This window comes from Oncorhynchus clarkii, chromosome 19, assembly GCF_045791955.1.
Source record: "Oncorhynchus clarkii lewisi isolate Uvic-CL-2024 chromosome 19, UVic_Ocla_1.0, whole genome shotgun sequence".
Lineage (NCBI taxonomy): Eukaryota > Metazoa > Chordata > Actinopteri > Salmoniformes > Salmonidae > Oncorhynchus > Oncorhynchus clarkii.
In genome coordinates, this window is record NC_092165.1 from 1,708,122 (window position 1) to 1,721,268 (window position 13,147).

Sequence of the window (13,147 nt, forward strand, 5' to 3'; positions counted from 1 at the left end):
AATCCATCTCCCTGGGCAGGCCAGGGGAGAGCAAGCGATCACAGATCAGCTGGAATCCATCTCCCTGGGAAGGCCAGGGGAGAGCAAGCGATCACAGATCAGCTGGTATCTCTAATGTCACTTCTCAGACCAAATGTGTAGAAGATGCTGTAACATTCAACTGAAGCTCCCCCCCCCCCCCCCCCAAGTAATTAACCAACAGACTTAAATTTCAATACAAATTTTAATTTCAAAGTTCTCAATGTTTTGACTGCTAAAAAGATATCGAAAGGAAAATAAGTCCTGTTTGCCTCTTCATCATCACCCCTGCAGTAACACCGCTTTCTCTGAAGAGTGCCCAAATTCCTTCTCTCCTTCCTCCCTTCCCTCCTCAAACAAGTGTGAGAAAGAACTGTGTGTGTGTGTGTTTATCAGACAGCCAAACATACAGTATATATATATGGCTTAAGTACATAATAGCCAAGTTTTAAACTATATAAAATAAACACACTGATGATAGAGAGACAGGAAGGAGGGGACAGAGAGAGAGACAGGAAGGAGGGGACAGAGAGAGAGACAGGAAGGAGGGGACAGAGAGAGACAGGAAGGAGGGGACAGAGAGAGAGAGGAAGGAGGGGACAGAGAGAGAGACAGGAAGGAGGGGACAGAGAGAGAGACAGGAAGGAGGGGACAGAGAGAGAGACAGGAAGGAGGGGACAGAGAGAGAGACAGGAAGGAGGGGACAGAGAGAAAGACAGGAAAGAGGGGACAGAGAGAGACAGGAAGGAGGGGACAGAGAGAGACAGGAAGGAGGGGACAGAGAGACAGGAAGGAGGGGACAGAGAGAGACAGGAAGGAGGGGACAGAGAGAGACAGGAAGGAGGGGACAGAGAGACAGGAAGGAGGGGACAGAGAGAGACAGGAAGGAGGGGACAGAGAGAGACAGGAAGGAGGGGACAGAGAGAGATAGGAAGGAGGGGACAGAGAGAGACAGGAAGGAGGGGACAGAGAGAGACAGGAAGGAGGGGACAGAGAGAGACAGGAAGGAGGGGACAGAGAGAGATAGGAAGGAGGGGACAGAGAGAGAGACAGGAAGGAGGGGAAGAGAGAGACAGGAAGGAGGGGACAGAGAGAGACAGGAAGGAGGGGACAGAGAGAGAGACAGGAAGGAGGGGACAGAGAGAGACAGGAAGTAGGGGATAGAGGAGGAAGAGGCAATATATCCTGGGGGGGAATTTAATAAGCAACAACTTGTTTTGTAATCAAAACCAGATTAAAACGGTTTGGAAATATTTCTTTTCAAAACAACTGCTCCACAAAAGATAAAGAGCAACGAAAACAATGTTTTGGAGATTAAGACCCACATACAACGGAGAATCAGATCAAGACTACAAGGCCTTTCATCCTAGAAGAGTCTGGAGAGAGAGAGAGAGGCCTGAAGAGCTGGAGAGAGAGACAGGGAGACAGAGAGACAGAGAGAGAGAGAGAGACAGAGAGAGAGAAAGAGAGAGAGAAAGAGAGAGAGAAAGAGAGAGAGAAAGAGAGAGAGAAAGAGAGAGAGAGAGAGAGAAAGAGAGAGAGAGACAGAGAGAGTTTCTTTAGGGTCTTGATCTGGGCTGCAGTGGTCTGCTGTTTACCTGAAACAAGAAGGGAGGACCTTAGAGACCTGCACAGTACACACACACACACACACCCTATTATTCTATATAGCAACAAAACAATAGACAGTTTAATTTCTTTAGCTGAAATGTGTAGGATCTGTCTCTCCTCACCTCACCAGGTCTAGGATCTGTCTCTCCTCACCTCACCAGGTCTAGGATCTGTCTCTCCTCCCCTCACCAGGTCTAGGATCTGTCTCTCCTCACCTCACCAGGTCTAGGATGTGTCTCTCCTCACCTCACCAGGTCTAGGATCTGTCTCTCCTCACCTCACCAGGTCTAGGATCTGTCTCTCCTCACCTCACCAGGTCTAGGATCTGTCTCTCCTCACCTCACCAGGTCTAGGATCTGTCTCTCCTCACCTCACCAGGTCTAGGATCTGTCTCTCCTCACCTCACCAGGTCTAGGATCTGTCTCTCCTCCCCTCACCAGGTCTAGGATCTGTCTCTCCTCACCTCACCAGGTCTAGGATTTGTCTCTCCTCCCCTCACCAGGTCTAGGATCTGTCTCTCCTCACCTCACCAGGTCTAGGATCTGTCTCTCCTCACCTCACCAGGTCTAGGATTTGTCTCTCCTCCCCTCACCAGGTCTAGGATCTGTCTCTCCTCACCTCACCAGGTCTAGGATCTGTCTCTCCTCCCCTTACCAGGTCTAGGATCTGGCTCCCCTCACCTCACCAGGTCTAGGATCTGTCTCCTCACCTCACCAGGTCTAGGATCTGTCTCTCCTCACCTCACCAGGTCTAGGATCTGTCTCTCCTCACCTCACCAGGTCTAGGATCTGTCTCCCCTCACCTCACCAGGTCTAGGATCTGTCTCTCCTCCCCTCACCAGGTCTAGGATCTGTCTCTCCTCCCCTTACCAGGTCTAGGATCTGGCTCCCCTCACCTCACCAGGTCTAGGATCTGGCTCCCCTCACCTCACCAGGTCTAGGATCTGTCTCACCTCACCAGGTCTAGGATCTGTCTCCCCTCACCTCACCAGGTCTAGGATCTGTCTCTTCTCACCAGGTCTAGGATCTGTCTCCCCTCACCAGGTCTAGGATCTGTCTCTCCTCACCTCTGCAGGTCTAGGATCTGCGTCACATCCTCAGCTTTAGGGATCTTGATGGAGTTTGGCTCCCCCGAGGGGGCGGAGTCCTGGGCAGGTGCCGCCCTCTTCCTGCCTTTGCCTGCCCCTCCTTCCTTCTCATTGGCCAGAGGGGAGGGTGTGGCCTTGGGGGGGCGTCCGCGGCGAGGTTTGGGGATGGTTGACGCACCTGTGGTGAGGTCAGAGGTCACTGTGTCCTCCTGAGAGAGAGGAGAGGATGTGAAGTGTTAAAAATATACACAATTAGAGAAGGAAAAAATATGAGGTTTCACAGGGGTAAATGAACTAATACGACGAGGTTTCACAGGGTTAAATAAACTAATATGACGAGGTTTCACAGGGTTAAATGAACTAACATGATGAGGTTTCACAGGGTTAAATGAACTAATGAGGTTTCACAGAGTTAAATGAACTAATATGACGAGGTTTCACAGGGTTAAATGAACTAACATGATGAGGTTTCACAGGGTTAAATAAACTAATATGAGGTTTCACAGGGTTAAATAAACTAATATGAGGTTTCACAGGGTTAAATGAACTAATATGACGAGGTTTCACAGGGTTAAATAAACTAACATGATGAGGTTTCACAGGGTTAAATGAACTAATATGACGAGGTTTCACAGGGTTAAATGAAATAATGAGGTTTCACAGAGTTAAATGAACTAATATGACGATGTTTCACAGAGTTAAATGAACTAATATGACGAGGTTTCACAGGGTTAAATGAACTAATATGACGAGGTTTCACAGAGTTAAATGAACTAATATGACGAGGTTTCACAGGGTTAAATGAACTAATATGACGAGGTTTCACAGAGTTAAATGAACTAATATGAGGTTTCACAGGGTTAAATGAACTAATACGACGAGGTTTCACAGGGTTAAATGAACTAATATGACGAGGTTTCACAGGATTAAATGAACTAATGAGGTTTCACAGAGTTAAATGAACTAACATGAAGTTTCACAGGGTTAAATCAACTAATATGACGAGGTTTCACAGGGTTAAATGAACTAATATGACGAGGTTTCACAGGGTTAAATGAACTAATATGACGAGGTTTCACAGAGTTAAATGAACTAATATGACGAGGTTTCACAGGGTTAAATAAACTAATATGACAAGGTTTCACAGGGTTAAATGAACTAATATGAGGTTTCACAGGGTTAAATAAACTAATATGACGAGGTTTCACAGGGTTAAATAAACTAATATGACGAGGTTTCACAGGGTTAAATGAACTAATATGAGGTTTCACAGGGTTAAATAAACTAATATGACGAGGTTTCACAGGGTTAAATAAACTAATACGACGAGGTTTCACAGGGTTAAATGAACTAATATGACGAGGTTTCACAGGGTTAAATGAACTAATATGACGAGGTTTCACAGAGTTAATTAAATGAACTAATATGAGGTTTCACAGGGTTAAATGAACTAATATGACGAGGTTTCACAGAGTTAAATGAACTAATATGACGAGGTTTCACAGAGTTAAATGAACTAACATGACGAGGTTTCACAGGGTTAAATGAACTAATATGACGAGGTTTCACAGGGTGAAATGAACTAATATGACGAGGTTTCACAGAGTTAAATGAACTAATATGACGAGGTTTCACAGGGTTAAATTAACTAATATGAGGTTTCACAGGGTTAAATTAACTAATATGACGAGGTTTCACAGGGTTAAATAAACTAACATGATGAGGTTTCACAGGGTTAAATGAACTAATATGACGAGGTTTCACAGGGTTAAATGAACTAATATGACGAGGTTTCACAGGGTTAAATGAACTAATATGACGAGGTTTCACAGGGTTAAATGAACTAATATGACGAGGTTTCAGAGTTAAATGAACTAACATGATGAGGTTTCACAGGGTTAAATGAACTAATATGACGAGGTTTCACAGAGTTAAATGAACTAATATGACGAGGTTTCACAGGGTTAAATGAACTAATATGACGAGGTTTCACAGGGTGAAATGAACTAATATGATGAGGTTTCACAGAGTTAAATGAACTAATATGACGAGGTTTCACAGAGTTAAATGAACTAACATGATGAGGTTTCACAGGGTTAAATGAACTAATATGACGAGGTTTCACAGAGTTAAATTGAACTAACATGACGAGGTGAACATAGGTGGTCTGAGGGGTCAGTTTAGGTCTGTGGGGTCAGTTTAGGTGGTCTGTGGGGTCAGTTTAGGTTGTCTGAGAGGTCAGTTTAGGTGGTCTGAGGGGTCAGTTTAGGTGGTCTGAGGGGTCAGTTTAGGTGGTCTGAGGGGTCCGTTTAGGTGGTCTGAGAGGTCCGTTTAGGTGGTCTGAGGGGTCAGTTTAGGGGGTCTGAGGGGTCAGTTTAGGTCAGGAGGAATCAAAGACCTTTCTCTCTCACCTTCTTCCCGTCGTCCGTCTTGGTGATAACAGGGTTCTCTTCATTCTCTCTCGCCCCGCCCTCTGACGACTCCGTCACAACATCCCTACAGGACAGGAAGGGGATTGACATCAACAGGAAGTGTGAGTTTAGGCGTATGTCTATATTAATGGTGTGTGTTCAGGTGTAAAAATGTTTTATTTTATTATTATAGTGTCATGCTTCTTCTAGGAAGCCTAGCCCGCAGGAGGAGGACTAGCCCGCAGGAGGAGGCCTAGCCCGCAAGAGGAGGAGGCCTAGCCCGCAGGAGGAGGAGGCCTAGCCCGCAGGAGGAGGAGGCCTAGCCCGCAGGAGGAGGAGGCCTAGCCCGCAGGAGGAGGAGGCCTAGCCCGCAGGAGGAGGACTAGCCCGTAGGAGGACTAGCCCGTAGTAGGTACATGGCCTCTAGCCCGCAGACAGTACATGCCTCTCCTATTCATCTCTCCTAAATCAGACAGTACATGCCTCTCCTCTTCATCTCTCCTAAATCAGACAGTACACGGCCTCTCCTCTTCATCTCTCCTAAATCAGACAGTACATGGCCTCTCCTCTTCATCTCTCCTAAATCAGACAGTACATGGCCTCTCCTCTTCATCTCTCCTAAATCAGACAGTGCATAGCAGTCTGAAGGTGTGTTACCTGGTCTTGGTAACAGGAGAGCTGGGCTGGGAGTGGGTACTGGTGTCTCTATGTTAAGGTGTGTTACCTGGTCTTGGTAACAGGAGAGCTGGGCTGGGAGTTGGTACTGGTGTCTCTATGTTAAGGTGTGTTACCTGGTCTTGGTAACAGGAGAGCTGGGCTGGGAGTGGGTACTGGTGTCTCTATGTTAAGGTGTGTTACCTGGTCTTGGTAACAGGAGAGCTGGGCTGGGAGTGGGTACTGGTGTCTCTATGTTAAGGTGTGTTACCTGGTCTTGGTAACAGGAGAGCTGGGCTGGGAGTGGGTACTGGTGTCTCTATGTTAAGGTGTGTTACCTGGTCTTGGTAACAGGAGAGCTGGGCTGGGAGTGGGTACTGGTGTCTCTATGTTAAGGTGTGTTACCTGGTCTTGGTAACAGGAGAGCTGGGATGGGAGTGGGTACTGATGTCTCTATGTTAAGGTGTGTTACCTGGTCTAGGTAACAGGAGAGCTGGGATGGGAGTGGGTACTGGTGTCTCTATGTTAAGGTGTGTTACCTGGTCTTGGTAACAGGAGAGCTGGGATGGGAGTGGGTACTGGTGTCTTTATGTTAAGGTGTGTTACCTGGTCTTGGTAACAGGAGAGCTGGGATGGGAGTGGGTACTGGTGTCTCTATGTTAAGGTGTGTTACCTGGTCTTGGTAACAGGAGAGCTGGGCTGGGAGTGGGTACTGGTGTCTCCATGTTAAGGTGTGTTACCTGGTCTTGGTAACAGGAGAGCTGGGCTGGGAGTGGGTACTGGTGTCTCTATGTTAAGGTGTGTTACCTGGTCTTGGTAACAGGAGAGCTGGGATGGGAGTGGGTACTGATGTCTCTATGTTAAGGTGTGTTACCTGGTCTTGGTAACAGGAGAGCTGGGCTGGGAGTTGGTACTGGTGTCTCTATGTTAAGGTGTGTTACCTGGTCTTGGTAACAGGAGAGCTGGGCTGGGAGTGGGTACTGATGTCTCTATGTTAAGGTGTGTTACCTGGTCTTGGTAACAGGAGAGCTGGGCTGGGAGTTGGTACTGGTGTCTCTATGTTAAGGTGTGTTACCTGGTCTTGGTAACAGGAGAGCTGGGCTGGGAGTGGGTACTGGTGTCTCTATGTTAAGGTGTGTTACCTGGTCTTGGTAACAGGAGAGCTGGGATGGGAGTGGGTACTGGTGTCTCTATGTTAAGGTGTGTTACCTGGTCTTGGTAACAGGAGAGCTGGGCTGGGAGTGGGTACTGGTGTCTCTATGTTAAGGTGTGTTACCTGGTCTTGGTAACAGGAGAGCTGGGCTGGGAGTGGGTACTGGTGTCTCTATGTTAAGGTGTGTTACCTGGTCTTGGTAACAGGAGAGCTGGGAGTTGGTACTGGTGTCTCTATGTTAAGGTGTGTTACCTGGTCTTGGTAACAGGAGAGCTGGGCTGGGAGTTGGTACTGGTGTCTCTATGTTAAGGTGTGTTACCTGGTCTTGTTAACAGGAGAGCTGGGCTGGGAGTGGGTACTGGTGTCTCTATGTTAAGGTGTGTTACCTGGTCTTGGTAACAGGAGAGCTGGGCTGGGAGTGGGTACTGGTGTCTCTATGTTAAGGTGTGTTACCTGGTCTTGGTAACAGGAGAGCTGGGCTGGGAGTTGGTACTGGTGTCTCTATGTTAAGGTGTGTTACCTGGTCTTGGTAACAGGAGAGCTGGGCTGGGAGTGGGTACTGGTGTCTCTATGTTAAGGTGTGTTACCTGGTCTTGGTAACAGGAGAGCTGGGCTGGGAGTTGGTACTGGTGTCTCTATGTTAAGGTGTGTTACCTGGTCTTGGTAACAGGAGAGCTGGGATGGGAGTGGGTACTGGTGTCTCTATGTTAAGGTGTGTTACCTGGTCTTGGTAACAGGAGAGCTGGGCTGGGAGTGGGTACTGGTGTCTCTATGTTAAGGTGTGTTACCTGGTCTTGGTAACAGGAGAGCTGGGCTGGGAGTGGGTACTGGTGTCTCTATGTTAAGGTGTGTTACCTGGTCTTGGTAACAGGAGAGCTGGGCTGGGAGTGGGTACTGGTGTCTCTATGTTAAGGTGTGTTACCTGGTCTTGGTAACAGGAGAGCTGGGCTGGGAGTGGGTACTGGTGTCTCTATGTTAAGGTGTGTTACCTGGTCTTGGTAACAGGAGAGCTGGGCTGGGAGTGGGTACTGGTGTCTCTATGTTAAGGTGTGTTACCTGGTCTTGGTAACAGGAGAGCTGGGCTGGGAGTGGGTACTGGTGTCTCTATGTTAAGGTGTGTTACCTGGTCTTGGTAACAGGAGAGCTGGGCTGGGAGTGGGTACTGGTGTCTCTATGTTAAGGTGTGTTACCTGGTCTTGGTAACAGGAGAGCTGGGATGGGAGTGGGTACTGGTGTCTCTATGTTAAGGTGTGTTACCTGGTCTTGGTAACAGGAGAGCTGGGCTGGGAGTGGGTACTGGTGTCTCTATGTTAAGGTGTGTTACCTGGTCTTGGTAACAGGAGAGCTGGGCTGGGAGTGGGTACTGGTGTCTCTATGTTAAGGTGTGTTACCTGGTCTTGGTAACAGGAGAGCTGGGATGGGAGTGGGTACTGGTGTCTCTATGTTAAGGTGTGTTACCTGGTCTTGGTAACAGGAGAGCTGGGCTGGGAGTGGGTACTGGTGTCTCTATGTTAAGGTGTGTTACCTGGTCTTGGTAACAGGAGAGCTGGGCTGGGAGTGGGTACTGGTGTCTCTATGTTAAGGTGTGTTACCTGGTCTTGGTAACAGGAGAGCTGGGCTGGGAGTGGGTACTGGTGTCTCTATGTTAAGGTGTGTTACCTGGTCTTGGTAACAGGAGAGCTGGGCTGGGAGTTGGTACTGGTGTCTCTATGTTAAGGTGTGTTACCTGGTCTTGGTAACAGGAGAGCTGGGCTGGGAGTGGGTACTGGTGTCTCTATGTTAAGGTGTGTTACCTGGTCTTGGTAACAGGAGAGCTGGGCTGGGAGTTGGTACTGGTGTCTCTATGTTAAGGTGTGTTACCTGGTCTTGGTAACAGGAGAGCTGGGATGGGAGTGGGTACTGGTGTCTCTATGTTAAGGTGTGTTACCTGGTCTTGGTAACAGGAGAGCTGGGATGGGAGTGGGTACTGGTGTCTCTATGTTAAGGTGTGTTACCTGGTCTTGGTAACAGGAGAGCTGGGCTGGGAGTGGGTACTGGTGTCTCTATGTTAAGGTGTGTTACCCGGTCTTGGTAACAGGAGAGCTGGGCTGGGAGTGGGTACTGGTGTCTCTATGTTAAGGTGTGTTACCTGGTCTTGGTAACAGGAGAGCTGGGCTGGGAGTGGGTACTGGTGTCTCTATGTTAAGGTGTGTTACCTGGTCTTGGTAACAGGAGAGCTGGGCTGGGAGTTGGTACTGGTGTCTCTATGTTAAGGTGTGTTACCTGGTCTTGGTAACAGGAGAGCTGGGCTGGGAGTTGGTACTGGTGTCTTTATGTTAAGGTGTGTTACCTGGTCTTGGTAACAGGAGAGCTGGGCTGGGAGTGGGTACTGGTGTCTCTATGTTAAGGTGTGTTACCTGGTCTTGGTAACAGGAGAGCTGGGCTGGGAGTTGGTACTGGTGTCTCTATGTTAAGGTGTGTTACCTGGTCTTGGTAACAGGAGAGCTGGGCTGGGAGTGGGTACTGGTGTCTCTATGTTAAGGTGTGTTACCTGGTCTTGGTAACAGGAGAGCTGGGCTGGGAGTGGGTACTGGTGTCTCTATGTTAAGGTGTGTTACCCGGTCTTGGTAACAGGAGAGCTGGGCTGGGAGTGGGTACTGGTGTCTCTATGTTAAGGTGTGTTACCTGGTCTTGGTAACAGGAGAGCTGGGCTGGGAGTGGGTACTGGTGTCTCTATGTTAAGGTGTGTTACCTGGTCTTGGTAACAGGAGAGCTGGGATGGGAGTGGGTACTGGTGTCTCTATGTTAAGGTGTGTTACCTGGTCTTGGTAACAGGAGAGCTGGGCTGGGAGTGGGTACTGATGTCTCTATGTTAAGGTGTGTTACCTGGTCTTGGTAACAGGAGAGCTGGGCTGGGAGTGGGTACTGGTGTCTTTATGTTAAGGTGTGTTACCTGGTCTTGGTAACAGGAGAGCTGGGCTGGGAGTGGGTACTGGTGTCTCTATGTTAAGGTGTGTTACCTGGTCTTGGTAACAGGAGAGCTGGGCTGGGAGTTGGTACTGGTGTCTCTATGTTAAGGTGTGTTACCTGGTCTTGGTAACAGGAGAGCTGGGCTGGGAGTGGGTACTGGTGTCTCTATGTTAAGGTGTGTTACCTGGTCTTGGTAACAGGAGAGCTGGGCTGGGAGTGGGTACTGGTGTCTCTATGTTAAGGTGTGTTACCCGGTCTTGGTAACAGGAGAGCTGGGCTGGGAGTGGGTACTGGTGTCTCTATGTTAAGGTGTGTTACCTGGTCTTGGTAACAGGAGAGCTGGGCTGGGAGTGGGTACTGGTGTCTCTATGTTAAGGTGTGTTACCTGGTCTTGGTAACAGGAGAGCTGGGATGGGAGTGGGTACTGGTGTCTCTATGTTAAGGTGTGTTACCTGGTCTTGGTAACAGGAGAGCTGGGCTGGGAGTGGGTACTGATGTCTCTATGTTAAGGTGTGTTACCTGGTCTTGGTAACAGGAGAGCTGGGCTGGGAGTGGGTACTGGTGTCTCTATGTTAAGGTGTGTTACCTGGTCTTGGTAACAGGAGAGCTGGGATGGGAGTGGGTACTGGTGTCTCTATGTTAAGGTGTGTTACCTGGTCTTGGTAACAGGAGAGCTGGGCTGGGAGTGGGTACTGGTGTCTCTATGTTAAGGTGTGTTACCTGGTCTTGGTAACAGGAGAGCTGGGCTGGGAGTGGGTACTGGTGTTGCTGTCTGAGCCGGTGGTCTTGTTGTAGACTCTCCTACCTGGCACCGTCAGGGTCTTATTCACTGTAGACAAGACAGGAGATGGCTTTGGCTGGGGAGAGGAGGGGGGGAGGGGGGGAAGAGAGGAGGAGAGGAGAGGGGGGGGGGGGAGAGAGAGAGAGGGGGGGGGGGGGAGAGAGGAGGGGGGGAGGGAGGAGGGGGAGAGAGAGAGAGAGGGAGAGAGAGAGAGGGGGAGAGAGAGAGAGGGGGGAGAGAGAGAGGGGGGAGAGAGAGAGAGAGGGGGGGAGAGAGGGGGAGAGAGAGAGAGAGAGGGGGGGAGAGAGGGGGAGAGAGAGAGGAGGGGGGAGAGAGAGAGAGAGGGAGAGAGAGAGAGAGAGAGAGAGGGGGGGGGAGAGGGGGAGGGGGGAGAGAGAGAGGGGGGGAGAGAGGAGGGGGGAGAGGGGGGGAGAGAGGAGGGGGAGAGAGGAGGGGGGGAGGGGGGGGGGGAGGGGGAGAGAGAGAGGGGGGGAGGGGAGAGAGACAGAGAGGGCATAGAACATGAACTGGTTATTAAAGATATAATCTAGATATTATACAGGTACATAGAACAGGTTATTAAGATATAATACATAGAACAGGTTATTAAGATATAATCTAGATATTATACAGGTACATAGAACAGGTACAGTTATTAAAATATAATCTAGATATTATACAGGTACATAGAACAGGTTATTAAGATATAATCTAGATATTATACAGGTACATAGAACAGGTACAGGTTATTAAGATATAATCTAGATATTATACAGGTACAGGTTATTAAAGATATAATCTAGATATTATACAGGTACATAGAACAGGTTATTAAGATAGTATACAGGTACATAGAACAGGTTATTAAGATATAATCTAGATATTATACAGGTACATAGAACAGGTTATTAAGATATAATCTAGATATTATACAGGTACAGGTTATTAAGATATAATCTAGATATTATACAGGTACATAGTACAGGTTATGAAGATATAATCTAGATATTATACAGGTACATAGAACAGGTACAGTTATTAAAATATAATCTAGATATTATACAGGTACAGGTTATTCAAGATATAATCTAGATATTATACAGGTACATAGAACAGGTTATTAAGATATAATCTAGATATTATACAGGTACATAGAACAGGTTATTAAAGATATAATCTAGATATTATACAGGTACATAGAACAGGTTATTAAGATATAATCTAGATATTATACAGGTACATAGAACAGGTTATTAAGATATAATCTAGATATTATACAGGTACATAGAACAGGTTATTAAGATATAATCTAGATATTATACAGGTACATAGAACAGGTACAGGTTAATAAAATATAATCTAGATATTATACAGGTACATAGAACAGGTTATTAAGATATAATCTAGATATTATACAGGTACATAGAACAGGTACAGGTTAATAAGATATAATCTAGATATTATACAGGTACATAGAACAGGTTATTAAGATATAATCTAGATATTATACAGGTACATAGAACAGGTACAGGTTAATAAAATATCATCTAGATATTATACAGGTACATAGAACAGGTTATTAAGATATAATCTAGATATTATACAGGTACATAGAACAGGTACAGGTTAATAAAATATAATCTAGATATTATACAGGTACATAGAACATGTTATTAAGATATAATCTAGATATTATACAGGTACAGGTTATTAAGATATAATCTAGATATTATACAGGTACATAGAACAGGTTATTAAGATATAATCTAGATATTATACAGGTACATAGAACAGGTACAGGTTAATAAAATATAATATAGATATTATACAGGTACATAGAACAGGTTATTAAGATATAATCTAGATATTATACAGGTACATAGAACAGGTACAGGTTAATAAAATATCATCTAGATATTATACAGGTACATAGAACAGGTTATTAAGATATAATCTAGATATTATACAGGTACATAGAAGAGGTTATTAAGATATAATCTAGATATTATACAGGTACATAGAACAGGTTATTAAAGATATAATTAGGTACTTTAACAGGTACTATAACAGGTATTATAACAGGTACATGTACTATAACAGGTACTATATACAGGTATTATAACAGGTACTATAACAGGTATTATAACAGGTACATGTACTATAACAGGTACTGGTACTATAACAGGTACTATAACAGGTACATGTACTATAACAGGTACTATAACAGGTACTATAACAGGTATTATAACAGGTACATGTACTATAACAGGTACTATAACAGGTATTATAACAGGTACTATAACAGGTACTATAACAGGTACTATAACGGTACTATACAGGTACTATACAGGTATTATTACAGGTACTATAACAGGTACTATACAGGTACTATACAGGTACCATAACAGGTACCATAACAGGTACTATAACAGGTACTATAACAGGTATTATAACAGGTATTATAACAGGTACTATATACAGGT

General features: G+C 46.2%; 1 protein-coding gene across 3 annotated transcripts in view; it reads right to left on the reverse strand.

Moving 5' to 3' along the window:
* Positions 1 to 204: 204 nt before the first annotated feature.
* Positions 205 to 13,147, reverse strand: part of LOC139374575 (sister chromatid cohesion protein PDS5 homolog A-like) — a 122,615-nt gene continuing 109,672 nt past the window's right edge. For all 3 annotated transcript variants that reach the window (XM_071115573.1, XM_071115574.1, XM_071115575.1), the window contains exons 30-33: positions 10,604 to 10,740; positions 5,128 to 5,212; positions 2,696 to 2,925; positions 205 to 1,616 (exon numbers count right to left, since the gene is read on the reverse strand). In XM_071115573.1, the coding sequence (XP_070971674.1) occupies positions 1,613 to 1,616; positions 2,696 to 2,925; positions 5,128 to 5,212; positions 10,604 to 10,740 (456 nt within the window). In that variant the 3' untranslated portion in view covers positions 205 to 1,612. The remainder of the gene's footprint in view (positions 1,617 to 2,695; positions 2,926 to 5,127; positions 5,213 to 10,603; positions 10,741 to 13,147) is intronic.